This window comes from Vanellus vanellus (genome assembly GCF_965231255.1).
Source record: "Vanellus vanellus genome assembly, chromosome: 22".
Taxonomy (NCBI): Eukaryota; Metazoa; Chordata; class Aves; order Charadriiformes; family Charadriidae; genus Vanellus; species Vanellus vanellus.
The window spans coordinates 5555981-5571247 of record NC_138927.1 but is presented as its reverse complement, the minus strand read 5'-3'; the positions used below and the strand labels follow the sequence as shown (position 1 = coordinate 5571247).

General features: G+C 58.1%; 2 protein-coding genes across 3 annotated transcripts; both read right to left on the bottom strand.

The window, feature by feature from the left end:
- Nucleotides 1–26: 26 nt before the first annotated feature.
- NT5C1A (5'-nucleotidase, cytosolic IA) lies at nucleotides 27–9552 on the bottom strand. Its single transcript, XM_082494273.1, has 6 exons — nucleotides 9345–9552; nucleotides 3071–3238; nucleotides 2098–2227; nucleotides 1658–1780; nucleotides 1066–1250; nucleotides 27–774 (listed from the first exon to the last, which is right to left on the bottom strand). Exons 1-6 carry the CDS (start codon nucleotides 9447–9449, stop codon nucleotides 409–411), a joined length of 1077 nt encoding a protein of 358 aa, XP_082350399.1. The 5' UTR covers nucleotides 9450–9552; the 3' UTR covers nucleotides 27–408.
- A 3360-nt stretch (nucleotides 9553–12912) lies between these two features.
- On the bottom strand, nucleotides 12913–13904 carry HPCAL4 (hippocalcin like 4; the record flags this gene model as incomplete). Of its 2 annotated transcripts, XM_082494180.1 has the most annotated exons (3): nucleotides 12913–13110; nucleotides 13386–13601; nucleotides 13743–13904. In XM_082494180.1, 3 exons carry the CDS (start codon nucleotides 13902–13904, stop codon nucleotides 12913–12915), a joined length of 576 nt encoding a protein of 191 aa, XP_082350306.1. The 2 variants fall into 2 exon arrangements, with proteins under 2 accessions (XP_082350306.1, XP_082350307.1); XM_082494181.1 differs by lacking the exon at nucleotides 13386–13601.
- Nucleotides 13905–15267: the final 1363 nt, after the last annotated feature.

The window sequence follows — 15267 nt, the reverse complement described above, 5'->3', positions numbered from 1 at the left end:
GGCTTTGGCAATTACCTGGGGTTTTAGAGAAACGCCAATAGGTTAAACCTGCCTGGCACAAACAGTCCACAAAAAGAGAGATCCCTCCTCGAGGGATTTTGCCTGAAGCAAGTGCAGAGCGCAGGGAAGAGCGGGAACGGCTTGTGGGGCTGCCCAGCGCAAGGGACCCTCCGGCCCCACGAGGAACAGGGACAACGCCACAACATTGCAACGAATACAGAGGCGAAAGGAAGCCTTTCCTCAGCCCCCTCCTCCAGCCGTGCCCCCGACAAGGCTCTCGCTGGGGAATAACCTCACGCTCGCCAGGGCAAATGCTCTCTGCCTTGCAGACCACAAGCCAGGTCAGAGCGTGGTGCGTGGGGTGAAGTTTGCACCACATGCTGGGGGCCGTGGGACAACCCAGCTCCACTACTTGCTGTTTGGGGTCTGCTTCTCCTGCGCCGGCCGCTTGTGCTTCTGGGCAACGCCGTAAGGGACGTGGGCAGCGACGGTGCCCATCTCCTTGGCTCCCTCCACGTGGAACATCTGGTCATCAAAGAAGATGTGAGGACGGATCTTCTTCAGCAGCGGCCCCTTGGGAGCCCCGGCCAGGAACAAAGCCTCATCCGTCTCCAGGCCCCAGCTGCGCAGAGTCTTTAGGGCCCGGGCTCCCGAGCTGGCCGCGCTCCTGGCAGTGACCAGGTAGGTGCGAATGGGACATTCCATCCTCAGCCCCTTGGAATAGAACTTCTTCTGCAGCTTCCCCAGGGCCTCCAGGAAGCCCTTCAGGGGTCCCTGCCAAAGCAAGAAGAAACCATGACTCCCAAGACCCCCATGCTGTCCCCTCCTCCAGGCACCCGGTCCCAGCAGAGCCAGACGTGCCAGCTAACCCCTTCTCCCCGTAAGCCCCCAGAAACAACAGTGAGGGGCCAACGGCAGCCATCCCATGGGCCAAATCCAGCAGCACCAGGCTGCTGACCCACCCCATTTCACACTCCACGTGCCGATCGCTGGCTCCTTCCCAGGAGCAAAAGCTGAGGACTGTCTCTCTCCCTGAGGCCTTTTCTGGCTGCACCCCAGCACTACCTGTGCCAGAGGCTTGTTCTCGTGAGCCTTTTCGTGCTCGAAGAACATGTCCAAGCCGTGAGCCTTCACGATCTGCTCTGACTCATCCGAGAAGAGCACAGCGTCGCCATCAAATGCCACCCGCAGCTGGTTCTCCGACACCTCCAGGTCTTTGCTGGGGCTGAAGATGGTGGCTGCAGCAATCCCTGTGGAGGTAAAGCACAAGGCAAGAGGCGGCAGTTACCCAAGGACCCGGCCTCATGGCTCATCCGTTGAGGAGCAGAGCAAAACAATAGGCTGGAAGCAAACACTGCAAGGAAATGCATGCACCCAATAGTGCCTGCAGCTTGGCCCAAAGACCTTTTACAGTAAAAACAAATCCCCAGATGATAAGTTTCCCTTTGCATACAAGAATTAATGGGGAAAATGAGTGCCTTTGCCTTGGAAGAGCTGTGGAGCTCTTTGGAGCATCAAGGATGCGATGTGGGACAAGGCAGACCCTAGCTGCACATCGACGTAGGGACGTGGACATTGGAGCTATCACTCCTGGCACCAACCCCCTGAGGGCTCCAGGCTCCCCCCTCTGCCCACCCAAACTGGACCCCAGACTCACCCTCTTCAATGGCCTCACTCACTTTCTCAGCATCAGAGGAGAGGTAGAGGTTGGTGTGATACGCCTTGAGGTAACAGATGGGGCTGTTCCCGCCTGTCATGCAGAACCTCTCGATGAACAGATCTGAGGGCAGATGGACCCGGGATGAGCATGCTCACCCCCCAAACAGTCCTCGACACTGCTTCCCCGTGGCCTCCAAAGAGTTGGCAGGATGGGGGCTAATTTTGTTACCGCTGTTAAACAGCATTGCCCGCAGCCACAGTATCCTCACCACCAGCCAACTTCCAGTCAAAGCCCAGTAAATTTGGGAGAAGGGGGCTCAGCTTGTGGTTTGGAGGAAGAGACAGGAGAAAGCGTCTCCTTATCTTGCTGCCAAACAGTAACACCCTGCCCAAAAGCCGGCAGCACCCATGTGAAGGACCACTTCACTCTGAGCTTACCATAGTGGTTGATGCTGTTGATCAAGCGAACCCCGACCTGGGCATGGTTGTTGGTCATGAGGACGATGTCGAAGAGCTCCTCGCTGTTGGGGTAGAGCTCGCGCAGCTGCATGTTCACCGCTTCCAGCGCCTGCAGCACGCCAGGGTAGGGGGGGGGTGGGTGTCAGCAAACCCCAGGCATGGCCCTCACCCCCTTCTCACTGAGCAAAACGCTTCTGTTCACCACAACCAGGGATCTGGCCCGACCCCAACCACACCACGAACCAAGCTGACATCAGCAAGCAGCTTTAGCTGGGAAAAAAAGACTGATTTGGGGGAAAAAAACCACATAGCTACTCTTCTATTTTCAAACACAAACTGTTTCAAGTTTTCATTAGGAGATGAGAATAAATTAGCTCAAAGTTACAGATAAGTGTTTTTCAAGCAATCAGGAGCGGAACAAGTCTCCCCCCACTAGGTGGATTTGTTTAGTCATTGGGAATGGGCAAGAGATTGCTTCAGTGAGGGCCAGCACACAAAATTGCACTAAATCCAGTGGAACTAGGGCAGAAATTGGAAAATATTTTTAAAGTTTGAAGTGCTTCATTTCAACATGTCAAATTTAGAAATTGGCTGACTCTGTAGCAAGGCTAAATTCAGCCAATTCAAAAGAATAAATAAATTGCAATAATAAAAAAAGAAAGATATGAGAATTCCCTAAAGGGAAACTAAATATGATCCAAAGAGATAATTTCTTCAATTCTTGAGCTCAGTTGCCAATTTGGAAAATTCAGCGTTTCCTCAGTCCTGGAAGAAGCACATCACTTGCCGGGAGGTTTGTTTGACCTCTGTTTGCTCTGTGGCTACAACCCTTCTGCCACGCTGCTCATTTCCCATCCCTTCCCCACGCAAGCACCCCACAGCTCTCCCCTCTCCCCAGAGCGTTTGGGTCAGGACCACGGTGCAGATTCGGCTTAGGCGGGTGGACGTTCACCTTGACAAAGGGGAAGGCAGCCCCGGGGAGGAAGGGCTCATTCTCATGGTCCAGCTGGTATTTCACGTAGGCCTCCACCCCTTGCTCATTGTAAATCTTCTGCTCCTCCTCCATGCGGAAAAGCGCTCGCGACGACACCGCGATGGTGATGGCGTTCTCAGGCTTTGGCTGCGGGGAAAGGGAGAAAATGGGGAGGCAGCCCCTGCACCCAGCCCTGCACCCAGCCCTGCTGCCTGAGAAGGCATCTGTTGACTTTCAACATGAAAGGCCATGGGGTGGGGGACACCTCCATAGCGATTTGGAGGATAATGAGGGAGCTGCAACCCTGATCTTCCAGTGCTTCAACTGATGAAGCCCTGATGCACCCTCCCCACACATTTGGGATACCTGAGAGCCTTTTTCTGCTGCTCGCACCATGCGTAAGCCCTCTCACTGCAAACAAGCTCCCAGGACCAATCCAGACCCAATGCGCTACCCCAGGAGAAATGCTGAACCCCATGCAGAAGGAATTTGTGTGGCTTTTCCCCCTCCAGCCAGGAAAAACCACACACCACGGCTCAGCCAGATCCGCACTCCCACACTGCTGTCCAGATGTGACAAACAACCCGTGCCAGCTCAGCTTCTAAAACCACTTGATATAGTTATTGTGGGCGGAAACATGACAAACAGGTGGTGCAAGCAATGATTTATGAGTCATTATTATTAATGTTCGAGGGCTTGATCCAAAATCCACTGAAGTCAACACGGGGCCTCTAGTGGGACTTGGCAGTGCGAGAGGGGACACCAGGAAAGTCAATCTCATCTTGACCCTCACCCGTCCTCCCTCTCCCCTCGGAGGGCAGAAGGGTGTTAATCCCCATCACTCACTTGCAAGCATGAAAGCAAATTCATTACTGATGGCCAACAAAAAAATCCTCGCTCCCAGAACAGCAAATCCTGAGGAGGGACAGCGGCACAGGCAGCCCTGTCCCCAGCAGACTCTGCCTGCAGCGAGTGCGGGGAGCAGGACGGGGCTCGGGGTCTCACACGGGGGATGCTCCCCAGGAGCGCTCTCTGGCTATGCTCAGGGATGCATCTCCACAGGGAGCCTGCAAAATCCAGGCTGTCAGCACTTCGGCAACACCTCACCCTCAGCTCCTCTGTGATTTCCAGGATCCTCATGTTGCCCCATGAGTAATCCTCCGGCAATGCTGTTTGCCCAGGGGCAGGAGGGTGCCTTGACCAGCAGCTCACACACCCAGGTGCTCCAAAGTTCAAGCTCCCACCCTGCCTAGTGCTGAGCTTTACGGAAACAGCAGCCTGGCGAGGACAAGGTACCCCATCCCACATCCGGGATCTTCACTCCGCGCAGGGCTGGGGCAGCCCTGGAGCTCGCTCTGCCCCCAGCCCAGCCCAGCTGGTCCTGCCTGGCATGGAGACGCACCCAAGAATGAGTCAATGGCAGTCCCCATGCCATTCCCAGCACTGCACACTCCCTCCATAAGCAGTGCTCGGGGCCAGCCCTGCAGCGTGGTCGGTCCCAGACACCTCTCCAAGGCCGCATCAGTACCCAAAATCCCCAGCAAGCAGATTAAGTGATGGGCGATTAGGAGTAGAGACAGATTAGCTCAGGCTGAGAACATCACTGTGGCCAGAGGGATCCCTTTCCCACGGCGTTTGCAGAGAAATAAAGTCTCATTTGGAAGTGGCTCTTTTGAGAAAGCAGTTGAACAACCCCCAGGACATGCAGTATCACCCAGGTCCATGCAGAAGCTGATCAGCGACACCGGCATCGCTCCCACAGGTGACCCATAGCCACCAAGTCCCCATCTTACATTTAGCCACCCGGTGGGTGTTAGCTATTAACTTGTCATGGGCCATGTCTTGGCACTCCAACTCATTAATTAATAACTCTGGTGTCATGGGCCATTTATTAGCTGAAAATATTAATAACTATTAAAAGTCTTGGGACATCCGGCCATTAGCCTTCAGCAAGGAGTCCTGCTGCTCCGTGCTGCTCCCCAGTCCCTCCAGCGCCTGGCTATTTATTGGGGTACATAGGAGAGCTGCCGGGCGTTTGCTCCCCACTCCTGGTCCCCGAGGGACCGCAGGGCAGAGCATCCTCCCCACCCAACCTCGCAGGAGGATCTCCAGCACAGAAAGTAGGTCAGCAGCACGCACAGCACGAAGGGATGTTTGGAGGGGGGGCGAGATGCACGTGTGGGGCCATAAACCGAGCCTCGCCGGGTACCCAGCCTGAATTTGCATCTCCATCTCCCCACGGCACACACCTTGCACCCGGCGGGTGCCAAGAGCACAGGCACCTTGTGCAACGCCAACAGGCTGCTCAAGGTCCCTTCCCTGCCATTTAAAGGCACCAGCCTCCAGGAGGTTAATTTAAGAGGTAATAAACACGGCAATAAAAATAACCGTAAGCTTGGGGCCCTAACTCTGCCCCAGCGTGGGCTGCTGCAGCCCCAGCTGCCTGCGGGTGGGAAGCCCAGCCTCCGGGAACGGGACCTGCTGGATCCTGTTTGCTCCTGCCAAGGAAGATTTGCACCTTTGGAGCACCTTCTGTAGGAAAGTCTCACCCCGGTGCTACCGCAGCTCCCAGCTCCAGCTGGGCTGGAACAGCCCTGCTGTTGTCTGGGAAATGATGACATTTAGAAAAAAAATAAGGCAATTCTGCTCTGCGAGGAAGGAGCCGCGTTTTGACATTTCTTTGAAGCAGAGGTTTCATTTGGAAGCGTTCCCTCCTCAAGGTTGTTTGGATGCTTCTCCATCCTCACTAGTACTGCCGCTGATCATTACGACATTCAAAAACGGGCTTTAAAAAGTTGCAGCGCTACAGGAGCCACAGCACCTCAAATCCTCCATCAGAGTGCTGCGATCAGCCCAACAAACCCCACTTTGCCCACTTTTCCCACTTTGTTTTGGGGGAAAATACCCTTCATTTTTAATAGGAAGAACGTGTGCGGGAGGGGGTCCCACTCGCAGTCCTCCCTGGAATGTATTTAGTCCCACGAGCTGTGGCGGAGCCTGCGCAGCACCCCATCCCAACACAGCCTCCTGCTCCGTCTGCCCCAGCCCCGAGGGTTTGGGCACTCGGAATGACAAATCCTGTTTTACTCTCAGAGCAGCATCCAAGGTCGGCCAAGGTCAGTTAAAGCTCATCATCCAACACAAGCCCAGGAAATGGCTGTGGGGCTCCGCTCAGCCAAATCCAACTGAATTTGCTGCCTGGGGATTCATGGTGAGCTTCCTCTCCCTTCCTCCCTTCCCACGGGAAGGTCAGATCCAGCCCCATCCTTAACATCAAGCATGAGATTAACAATGTGTTTAACTTAAGTGCAAGCAGAGCTGCATGGGGGGAAGGTCCCAACCCAACCCCGGGTCCATCCCCAGGCTCAGCCGGACAGGAGGGATGACCAGGGACACGTCCTGACAGCCCAGCCCTCTGAAGAGGAACACCAGACCTTGGAGCAGCTCCAGGTGGTCCATCAGGTCCAAACCCCATCTCAGAAGCACAAGTGACCTTTCCAGCAGGCTCTGGCTTTATGGAAGTGCAAAACCCATCCCAGACCCAAACACCCCAGTTTTTGGGCAAAGATATGTTTCAGTAGTGACTGGAAATGGCACATTTTCCTCTGCAGACCCAACAGCTGGCAGGCCTTTAAATCGCTCTTCTAATCAGATGCAAATCCTACACAGCCCCCCAAGGATTAGAGACAGACATTTGGAAATCCCACACGCTCCCGGGATGTGCAGCGGGGCTGTGCCCTCCCACCCACGAGAGCCACAGGTGCCCATAGTGGCAATCCAACAGCAGTGGCTTCACTGCCACCCCTGGAGGCCATCGCTGGCTGGCGCCAAGGCAGCAGCCATGGTGGGGACCATTCTGCACCCCCTGATGCAAAAGATCCCTTTGCATTGCCTGGGGCTGAATCTGCCAGACCCACCTTGATCCTAAAAGCCTGGAGAAACTTTGGCAGCTCTGGGCACTTCCCTGGATGCTGCAGAAGACCAAATCCTTGTGGCCAAATTCAAAATTGGGAGGTGAACTTTGGTGTGGGATTGAGTCACGGAAAGGGAAGAGGAAGGGCTTGCTCCAGGGTCAAGCATGGTCCCCACCCCAGCTAAAGCATTCCAAAATCGAGCTGCATGGGTCCCCGTGGGTGCAGGGGGCTGGCAGAGAAGGGGCGAGCAGGGTGCCCAGAAGAGTGGAGCTAGCAGGCGGCCAGCTCCCACCGACCCAGCCTCTCCTCCCCACGCGCCGTCACTGGAGAGGCTGGGGGACATTTTCTGCATTGCTGAAAAGTGACAAGTCTCATCGCTGACCTCCCCAGCTGGCAGGAGCGAGGCCGGAGCAGGCGTGGGAGCCGGGGCGTGGGAAGAACAGAGACCCCTGCAATGCGGGAAGCCTGGTGGGCTCCTAACTAACCCCTTCCCCGGCCAGCAATGGGCTCCCCAGAGACGTGCCCCAAAATTGCCCTGCCTTCCGCCATCTTACAGCCCATCTCCAGGACGGGTCGCGCCTCTGCCTGCTGCCCCACCAGTGTCTGCTCCGGCTGGCGGAGACATTCGGCGCAGAGGACGGACAGACCCGGCACCCACAAGGGCGCAGACGGACAACAGCAAACTCCATTTCCCACGTGCAGGAGGGAGCCCTGGGCGGCCGCGAGCCCCTTTGCTCGGGATCAGATTAAAGTTCAGGGCAATGGCTGAGATGTTTTTGAGTTTTCCAAACGCATTATTTATAATGCAGAAAAGCGCTCTGCAGCCATCCGTCACGGGGTGTGACAGCTGCCTGGCAGCGCAGGGCAGCCCAGCCGTGTGCGAGGGCAGCCGAGCTGCCTGGCCATGGGCACGGGGCCCCCAGCCCACCCCGGCTGAGGGACACGGGGCCGGGCAGGCACCACGGGCACCGGCCCCAGCACCACACGGGTGGATGACACAGCCTAACTTCAGGGCCCGAGTGCCTGGATCTCGGCTCTGCCGCGGGTTTGCTATGCGAGCAAACCACGTCGCTGCCCCGTGCCTCAGTTTCCCCAGCTGTACAGCAGAGACGGGTGTGCTGGTCACCAAGCTCGCTGCAAGGAGAGGAAGAGGAGGAGCCTGGGCTGACATCCGTAGGAGGCTGAAAGCATGGCATGAAAGACAACCAGCTGCATCCCGCCACCAGGCCAGGCTGTCCCTCTCCTCTGGGAAGGGTGAAGGCAGCAGCACGATCAGCTGGCAGCAGGTACAGGACTGGGGGCCGCAGACGGGTCCCCAGCGGGGAAAGCATGGGGGCTGCTCCGCATCAGGGTCTGCAGAGCAGGGGCTCAGCCGTCTCCCCTCGTCGGACTCACACGCGGAGCCTCGCTGCGAAAGGCACCAGGTGTCACTGGACATCACTGTGGGCTACACCTCTACCGGAACCCTATGCTTTGGGGGGACCCAGAGCCCCGAGGATGGCTATGGCTGGGGGGGCTCCCAGGCTGCGGGACCAAGGCCAGCCCACCCGGGGGTGCAGCCCCCGGCCCCCAGCCCCGCGCTGCCGCAGCTATTCTGAGATACAGCAGCACTTCCAGGCACTCCCATGTTTAAAGCTGTCGGGCTCAGCCCTGGTTAGATAACACAGGCTTTCCCTCTAATCTCCCGGAGCAGGCGGGAGCCTGGCGGCAGTGGCTACACCCCTGCGACACCTCACTGCTCCAGGCAGGGATTCGCCCCTTGGGCTGTCCCCCTGCTCCGCCACGTCCCTGGCAGGGCCTCCTGCCTTGGCGCAGGGGACAGGCGGCTCGCGGGGCATCGAGCCGCTCTGCAAGGACACCTCAGCCCAGGAGGGACCCGGGAACACCCCAGGGACCTGCAGGAACCCAGGGAGACCCAGAGAGACTGGGGGGATCTGGAGAGATCCCAGGCAACCAAGGTCAAGCCAGGGATGCCACAGAGGAGTGGGGACACCTGGAGATACCCAGAGCTTCCCAAAGGACCTGGAGAGAGATGGGGTCAAAGAAAAAACAGAGTCACCCAGGGGGGCTCCAGAGCACCTGTAGGAGACAGGGCACCCAGAGAGACCCAGTGGGATCCACGGGGGAACCAAGAGAAGATGGGGCACCCAGAAGGACCCCAGAGAGCCTGCGGGAGATGGGGCACCTGGAGAGACCCAGGGGGGTGCAGAGATGGGACACGCAGGGGAGGCACCCAGAGGAGACTGGGCACCCGGGGGCACCCAGAGCGGCTCATTCCTCTCCGGGGTGGGGAGCACTGCCCGGCTAAGGGAAGGTGGTGGTGGTGGGGGGTGTCTCACCGATTTGGGTTTCTTCTTGGGGGCAAGGTTGTCGTAGAAAGCCTTGGCCTCCTCCCAGGGTCGCCCCGCCGCGCCCGGTGCCCCGGCGGTACCCGGAGGCTCCATAGTGCGGCGGCTCCGGGGCACCGGCGGCTCCGGGCTCCGCTCCCGCTGTGGTGGTGGTGGCGGTGCTGCTGCTGCTACCGCCGCTCCTCCTCCTCCTCCCGCCGCTGCTGCCGCCGGTCCGTGCGCGGCGGCAGCAGGTCCGTGCGTACCGGGAGCTCCTGGAGCCGCTGCCGGGCCGGCGGAGCGCCCTTTATAAGGCATCCCATGAAGCTCCGGGGTTTCAGCCCATCGGGACACGGATTAACCTCTTCGGGATCGGGACCGAGCCCGCCCCGCCGCCTTCCAACCCCTCCCCCCCCCCCGCCCATCTCCCCTAAATCCCGGGGTGGGGGAGGCGGGAGCGCTCGGCGGCCGCTCCGGGGCAGAGTCAGCCCCGGGGGCAGCAAACCAGCGGGGAGCGAAGGAAGGGGCTGGGGGAGAAAGGTGCCATCAGCAGAGAGCCCGGGGAGCGCACGGGAGCGGGTACCCACGGGAGACAGCAGCTCACTCGCGGCCCGAGAGCCGTTGGGGTTTGCCCATCCTCGCAGAGCAGAGTGGCACCCATGGCAGGGGAGCGGGTGGCTGGAAGGGCACTAAAGGTGGTCAGCAACCAGGAGCAGGAGGGGAAGGAGCAGCCACAGCCGCTTTTGGCTGGGGGGTGGGTCAGAGGCATGCACTGTGCACTAGTTAATGGTGTGAGTGTGGATATTAATTAAGGCTCTTCACTACACGTTCTCCCATGAGTGGTGGTGGGATTGAGTCAAGCCAGAGCCCAGCTTTCAGCTCAGGTTGAAAACTGCACCATGACCAGCAGACCCCCAGAGGCCCTCAGGGAGCGGGGACTATGTCCCAGAGACCAAAACTCAGCAGGCAGGAAGGGCCAAGTGGTGGAGGGTCCCACCTCGTCTCACCTGGCACAGGGCAGCGCCTGGGAGCGGGTCACAGAGCCCCAGCACCCCGGCCAGAAACAGGGTTTTGCCCGAAACTCTGTGCTAAATGCTGACCCTCCCTACAGACCACAGTCTCACAGACACTCGTGTCCCTTCCCTGGAGACTGAGCAAACACACCCTCACTTGCACTGGGGTTCAATCAGGAGAGCAGTCAGGGGGAGCCAGGCACTGGTGAATAGGGCTGGTTCCAAGGCTCACCCAGCTGCCTGGATCCCGAACCCTTTGGGATGCCCTTCTGGGAGTTTAATATCATTTCAGCCTCAAAGACACCCTTTTCTGGTCCCTCCTGGGAAATACCTGACCTTCCTTTGGGGTGGCCCCAAAGGAAGCAGGAGCTTTGAGTGCCCTGGGATCACCGAGGCTGTTCCAAGTCCCTTCTTGAGCTTGAGTCGCTGCCTCGTCAGACAGCAGCCCTGGCGTGTCCCCGGGCTCCCACACAGTGGGGACAACCTGCCCCATATGTCCCTCCTTCGCCAGGCACCGCTGAGCTGCAAACGCACATGCACAGTCCCAGACAGCCCCAGGTGAGCACAGCAGCCAAACCCAAAGTGCACAGAGCTCTTCCTCAGCAGCACTCCTAATACCCACACTGCCACAGTTTTGGCATCCTCCCATCTCTACGCTCAGGTGCTGGCTGCTGCAGGACGGATGAGATGCTGGTGATTTGCAGGGTGGAAGCCGAGCCACGCACCTCCCCGCACACTGGAGCCAGGCGGGACGGGGTGAGCGACACCACAGAGCGGGAGCCAGCCCTGCCTGGTTAACTACAGAGAAGTATTTAAAGTCGGTGAGAGCTCCTTAGCAACAGGCACGGTCTCTGCAGGCTGCTGATGGAGAAGACCAGAGGAAAATACGTGCAGAGAAGATGGGGTTGGAGAAGAGGAGGCTGAGAAGAAGGACAAAGATACAGTGATAACTGGTCCTAACTGCTGATGGTGCTGGGATTGATCCTGGAACAAAGCCACCAGGTCCTCTAGATGTGCCCAGCCCTGAATGAAGGAGACAGCCAGGGTCCAACTCCTGGTTGACAAATGAAACCTATTTCCAGCACAGACTGAGGATGTCTGGTCCTACCCAGCCCCAAGAGATAACATCCCCTTCCCCAAAGCTGCCTGCACGGCTGAGGGGTTACGCTTTCAACCAGTCTTCAAGGCTCCCCAGACTGAGCCCCACTATGCTGTCCCCTTGGAGTGTCACAGGCTCAGATGAGACCCAAAAACAATGCTCAGGATTGCATTGTTGTCATCTCACTCTCCCCATAGCTGCAGCAGCCAGCTGCCCCCCAATAAGCCATTTGGGGGAACACCGCACATGGGGGACCATTTATTTTTCCATTAAAAAAATAGATAGCGACTTCACCATCTCCTAACAGATATTACAGTCATCAACACCACAACGTGCAGACTACATACCAATCTGTGACAATATTCCTGTCCTGGGGCAGGAGGGATGGAGGCAGCAGGCTGGGATGGGGGGAGAAAGGAGACAGACATGTTTCTTGTGGCCTCAGAGGCCTTCCAGGAGGCTCAGCAGGTACAGGACCCATCCACACCTCTCCACACCCCCAAACCAATACCCACCAGTCCCCACAGCAGTGCCACACACCAGGAGCAGCACCAGGACATGCCTTCAACACCTACACTCCTGACCTTGCCCCAGGGCAGCCCACAGAGGAGTCAGGCAGCCCTTGCCTTCGATTTGGGACCCCAGGCATCACCTCAACACCCAGGAAGGCCAGAAACTCCACAAAGCATCCAAGATACTGCTGGGGTAGTTGTGGAGGTCACCCACTTGCTCTGCCAGCTCACACAGGTGATGTGGTAGAAGGTGGCTTCAGGGATCGGACAATGGCCACATCCAGGTGTGGCCTTGGACACTTCTGCTCTCCCCTAAAGTCCCCTGAGCAACCCTGGCCGTTCCCAGCAGCAAAAGCAGAGGTGGAAAAGCTAAAGCTGGGCAGAGGGAGCCAAGGCAGCGAGCCCTCAGGGAGGGTGCAGCACCCTGCCCGAACACCCTAGGGCCAGCCCTGCAGGGAATTACCAGTGAAGGAGAGACCAGGGCCAGGGCTTGGGACTTCTAAGCCTCCCTGGAGGCACCACAAGCAATGACGGGAGATGAGCGGAAAGGGGAAAGAGCTGGTTTCAGTTAGGATCAGGGAACAGGCCAGGCAGAGCAGTGGAGGAAAGCAGGGAGGATGCAGCAGGGACATGGGAGCAGTTGGCCCTGGGGAACAAGGATGCTCACCATCAGCTGCAGGGAGTCCAGCTCCAGGATGGGAGAGGGTTGATTTGGGGGTAACCTCAAGCCCACAATACCCAGAGGAGACTCTGCCCTTTGAGGGAGACCAGCCCATGGACTGCAGGCTGCCCAGGACACAGCCAGGAGCAGGTGGGATGGGTGGCAGGAAGGATAGAGTGTGGCTCACACCTTGGGTCAAGCAGGTACAGGGGGGACTCGGCAGAAAACGGGGATGAAAACCATCACAGGGAGCAGAGGTTGGCTGCAGCCAGTCCAGCAATGAGCCCCCAGAGCTCTATTTCTGCATGTCACACTGCAGGAGGAGGACGATGGAGGGGTCGCTCTTCGCTGCCTCCTTGAACTCCTCCAGGGAGATCTGGTCATCCTTGTCCTTGTCCATCTTTGTGAAGATCTTGTCAACACGCTGCTGGGGTGTCAGCCCATCTTGGTTCATCCTCATCATGATCACAGTCCCCACCATCTTGTAAATGGCCTGGAGCAAGAAGAGAAGCAAAATACCAGAGCAGGAATGTTGGATGAGCGGAAGGTCCCAGGACAAGGCAGGGGACAGGACTGCTGCTCTGCTAGAACCCAGTTAGCTGCTGGTATAAGCTATGCTGCTGTACAGCTACAACCAGGTACACACCGAGTACCTTTCAAACAAGGCTCTGAGCAGGGAAATCCATTCTTTGGTGCCAAAAAGGGACCCAATAGATGTAAAAAGTCTGGAAAAAACAAGTTATCCCTCCTGATTTTAAGCACTGGTACCTCAATGATCTCCAGCATCTCCAAGCGTGTGATCTTCCCATCCCCATCCAGGTCATACATCTCAAAGGCCCAGTTGAGTTTCTGCTCAAAGGTGCCCCTGGAGGTGACAGACAGGGCACAGATGAACTCCCTGAAGTCAATGGTCCCGTCACCGTTCTTGTCAAAGGTGCGGAAAGCGTGCTGGGCAAACTTGGAGGCATCTCCGTAGGGGAAGAACTGCAGGGAGGAGAGAAGAGAGATCAAAACGGGGAGAAGGAGCTCAGTGTAGAGGCTGCACCCAAAGCAGCACCCTTGCCCTGGTAGGAGCAGGATGCTCCAGCCCTACAGGCAGTGCTTGGGCCCCCAGCCGGAACCCACCTTGATGTAGAGCTGCTGGAATTCCTCCAGGTTGAGGATGCCGGTGGGACAGTCCTTGAGGAAGCCCTTATACCACTGCTTCAGCTCTTGCTCGCTGAACTCCGTGCTCCTCACCAGGTCATCCAGCATCTCCGGGGCCAGCTTGCTGCTGTGCTTGCCCATGGCTGCCCCTGGGAGGGAAAACGCACAGCTCCTACAAACCAGGCACAGGGAGGGCTGGTGCTCCCCAGCCCTGCTCCACCCCAGAGGCTGGCCAACCCCACATGCCTCTTCCCTACGCCAGAGCCAATCCACCTGGCTGGCAGGTGTCCATGCACTGTCAAATGCCAGGACAGCAACTGTGGCACTGGGGACAAGCTCGATGCCCGTGCTCAGCTGTGGCCTTTGCCACTGGAGCCGCGCAGGAGCTGGCCCCGAGGCAGCCTGCTAGCGCAGCCAGCAGCATCACCTCAATCCCCCCTGTCTTCTAGGCTGGCTCCCTTTGGGCTGCAGAAAACCACTCAAAAGCCAACTGAAGACCCAGAACACCTCCTCATGTGGCCTTTACCATGCCACGATGTCCAGCTGCCCCCGTAAGGATGGGACAAAGAACAGGTAACATGAGTCTACCATTAAAGCAGGGAAAAACCTCACTGGCACCATTTTACTTGCAGCATGCAGCCGGCTGCAGCAATGCCCGACCCCGCTCCTGGCCAGCTCTTGGTGAGGATGGGGTCACAGCCAGGCACCCCTCTGCCGCGGGGCTGCCTGCAGCACAGCGCCCTGGAGTGCTGGCAAACCCGCAGCTGCGTGGGCAGGACGCGGAGCTGCTCCGATACACGCCGTGCCCGCTCCCACGCAGCCTTGGCTGCCGGCTTCGCTCAGCCTGAGCAGCAGATGGTTTGCTGAGAGCTCCTGGAGCTTCTCTCTCCATAGAGAAAGTTGAGTAGAAGTTCACCTGGAGCCCGACCAAGCACCACCTCCCTTCCAAGCATCTGATTTCCTGGCCATGTGGGCTTGGGGGACATGGGGGTACCCTGGGATGGGCACAAGCCTCCCCCACCCAGCGAAGCAGGGCTCCTCGTGCTGCCAGCCAGCCCCGCTCCCAGCTAATCCCACAGGCAGAGGCTGCTTCCTGCCCCATCATCCCACCAGCATCTGTCGCCGTCTGCCGCGGCAGCACTTAACCCACCACCCCTCAGCAGCCAGAGCCGAGGAAATGTCCGGACGCCCACAGAGCACAACATTTCCCCAGCTCAGCTGCGGAGATACACGAGCCCTCCCGGCGCTGCAGCCTGGCTCTAACCCACAGGGAACGATAAATCCCCACCATGTACCATGCTCATGTCCTCCAGCATCTCCCATCAGCCGCGTTGGCAGGTGGGTGCAGCCTCTCACTGGCACAAGGGGCAGCTTTTCCCATAACGGAACAGCAATGAGGACCTTTGCTACAAGCACCGCACCTTATCCTGCAAATGAAGCCCTCAAAGAGGCCACGACCCAGGAAGAGCATCCTTTGGTCCACAGACCTCGATTCTCTTTTCTG

Excerpts from the sequence above, each read along its gene's own strand:
- NT5C1A (XM_082494273.1), bottom strand. The coding sequence starts at position 9,449 with ATGGAGCCTCCGGGTACCGCCGGGGCACCGGGCGCGGCGGGGCGACCC. Across the intron at positions 1,781-2,097 it reads CAACAGCATCAACCACTATG|ATCTGTTCATCGAGAGGTTC; the intron begins GTAAGCTCAGAG and ends ATCTGCCCTCAG. Across the intron at positions 1,251-1,657 it reads GAGTGAGGCCATTGAAGAGG|GGATTGCTGCAGCCACCATC; the intron begins GTGAGTCTGGGG and ends TTACCTCCACAG.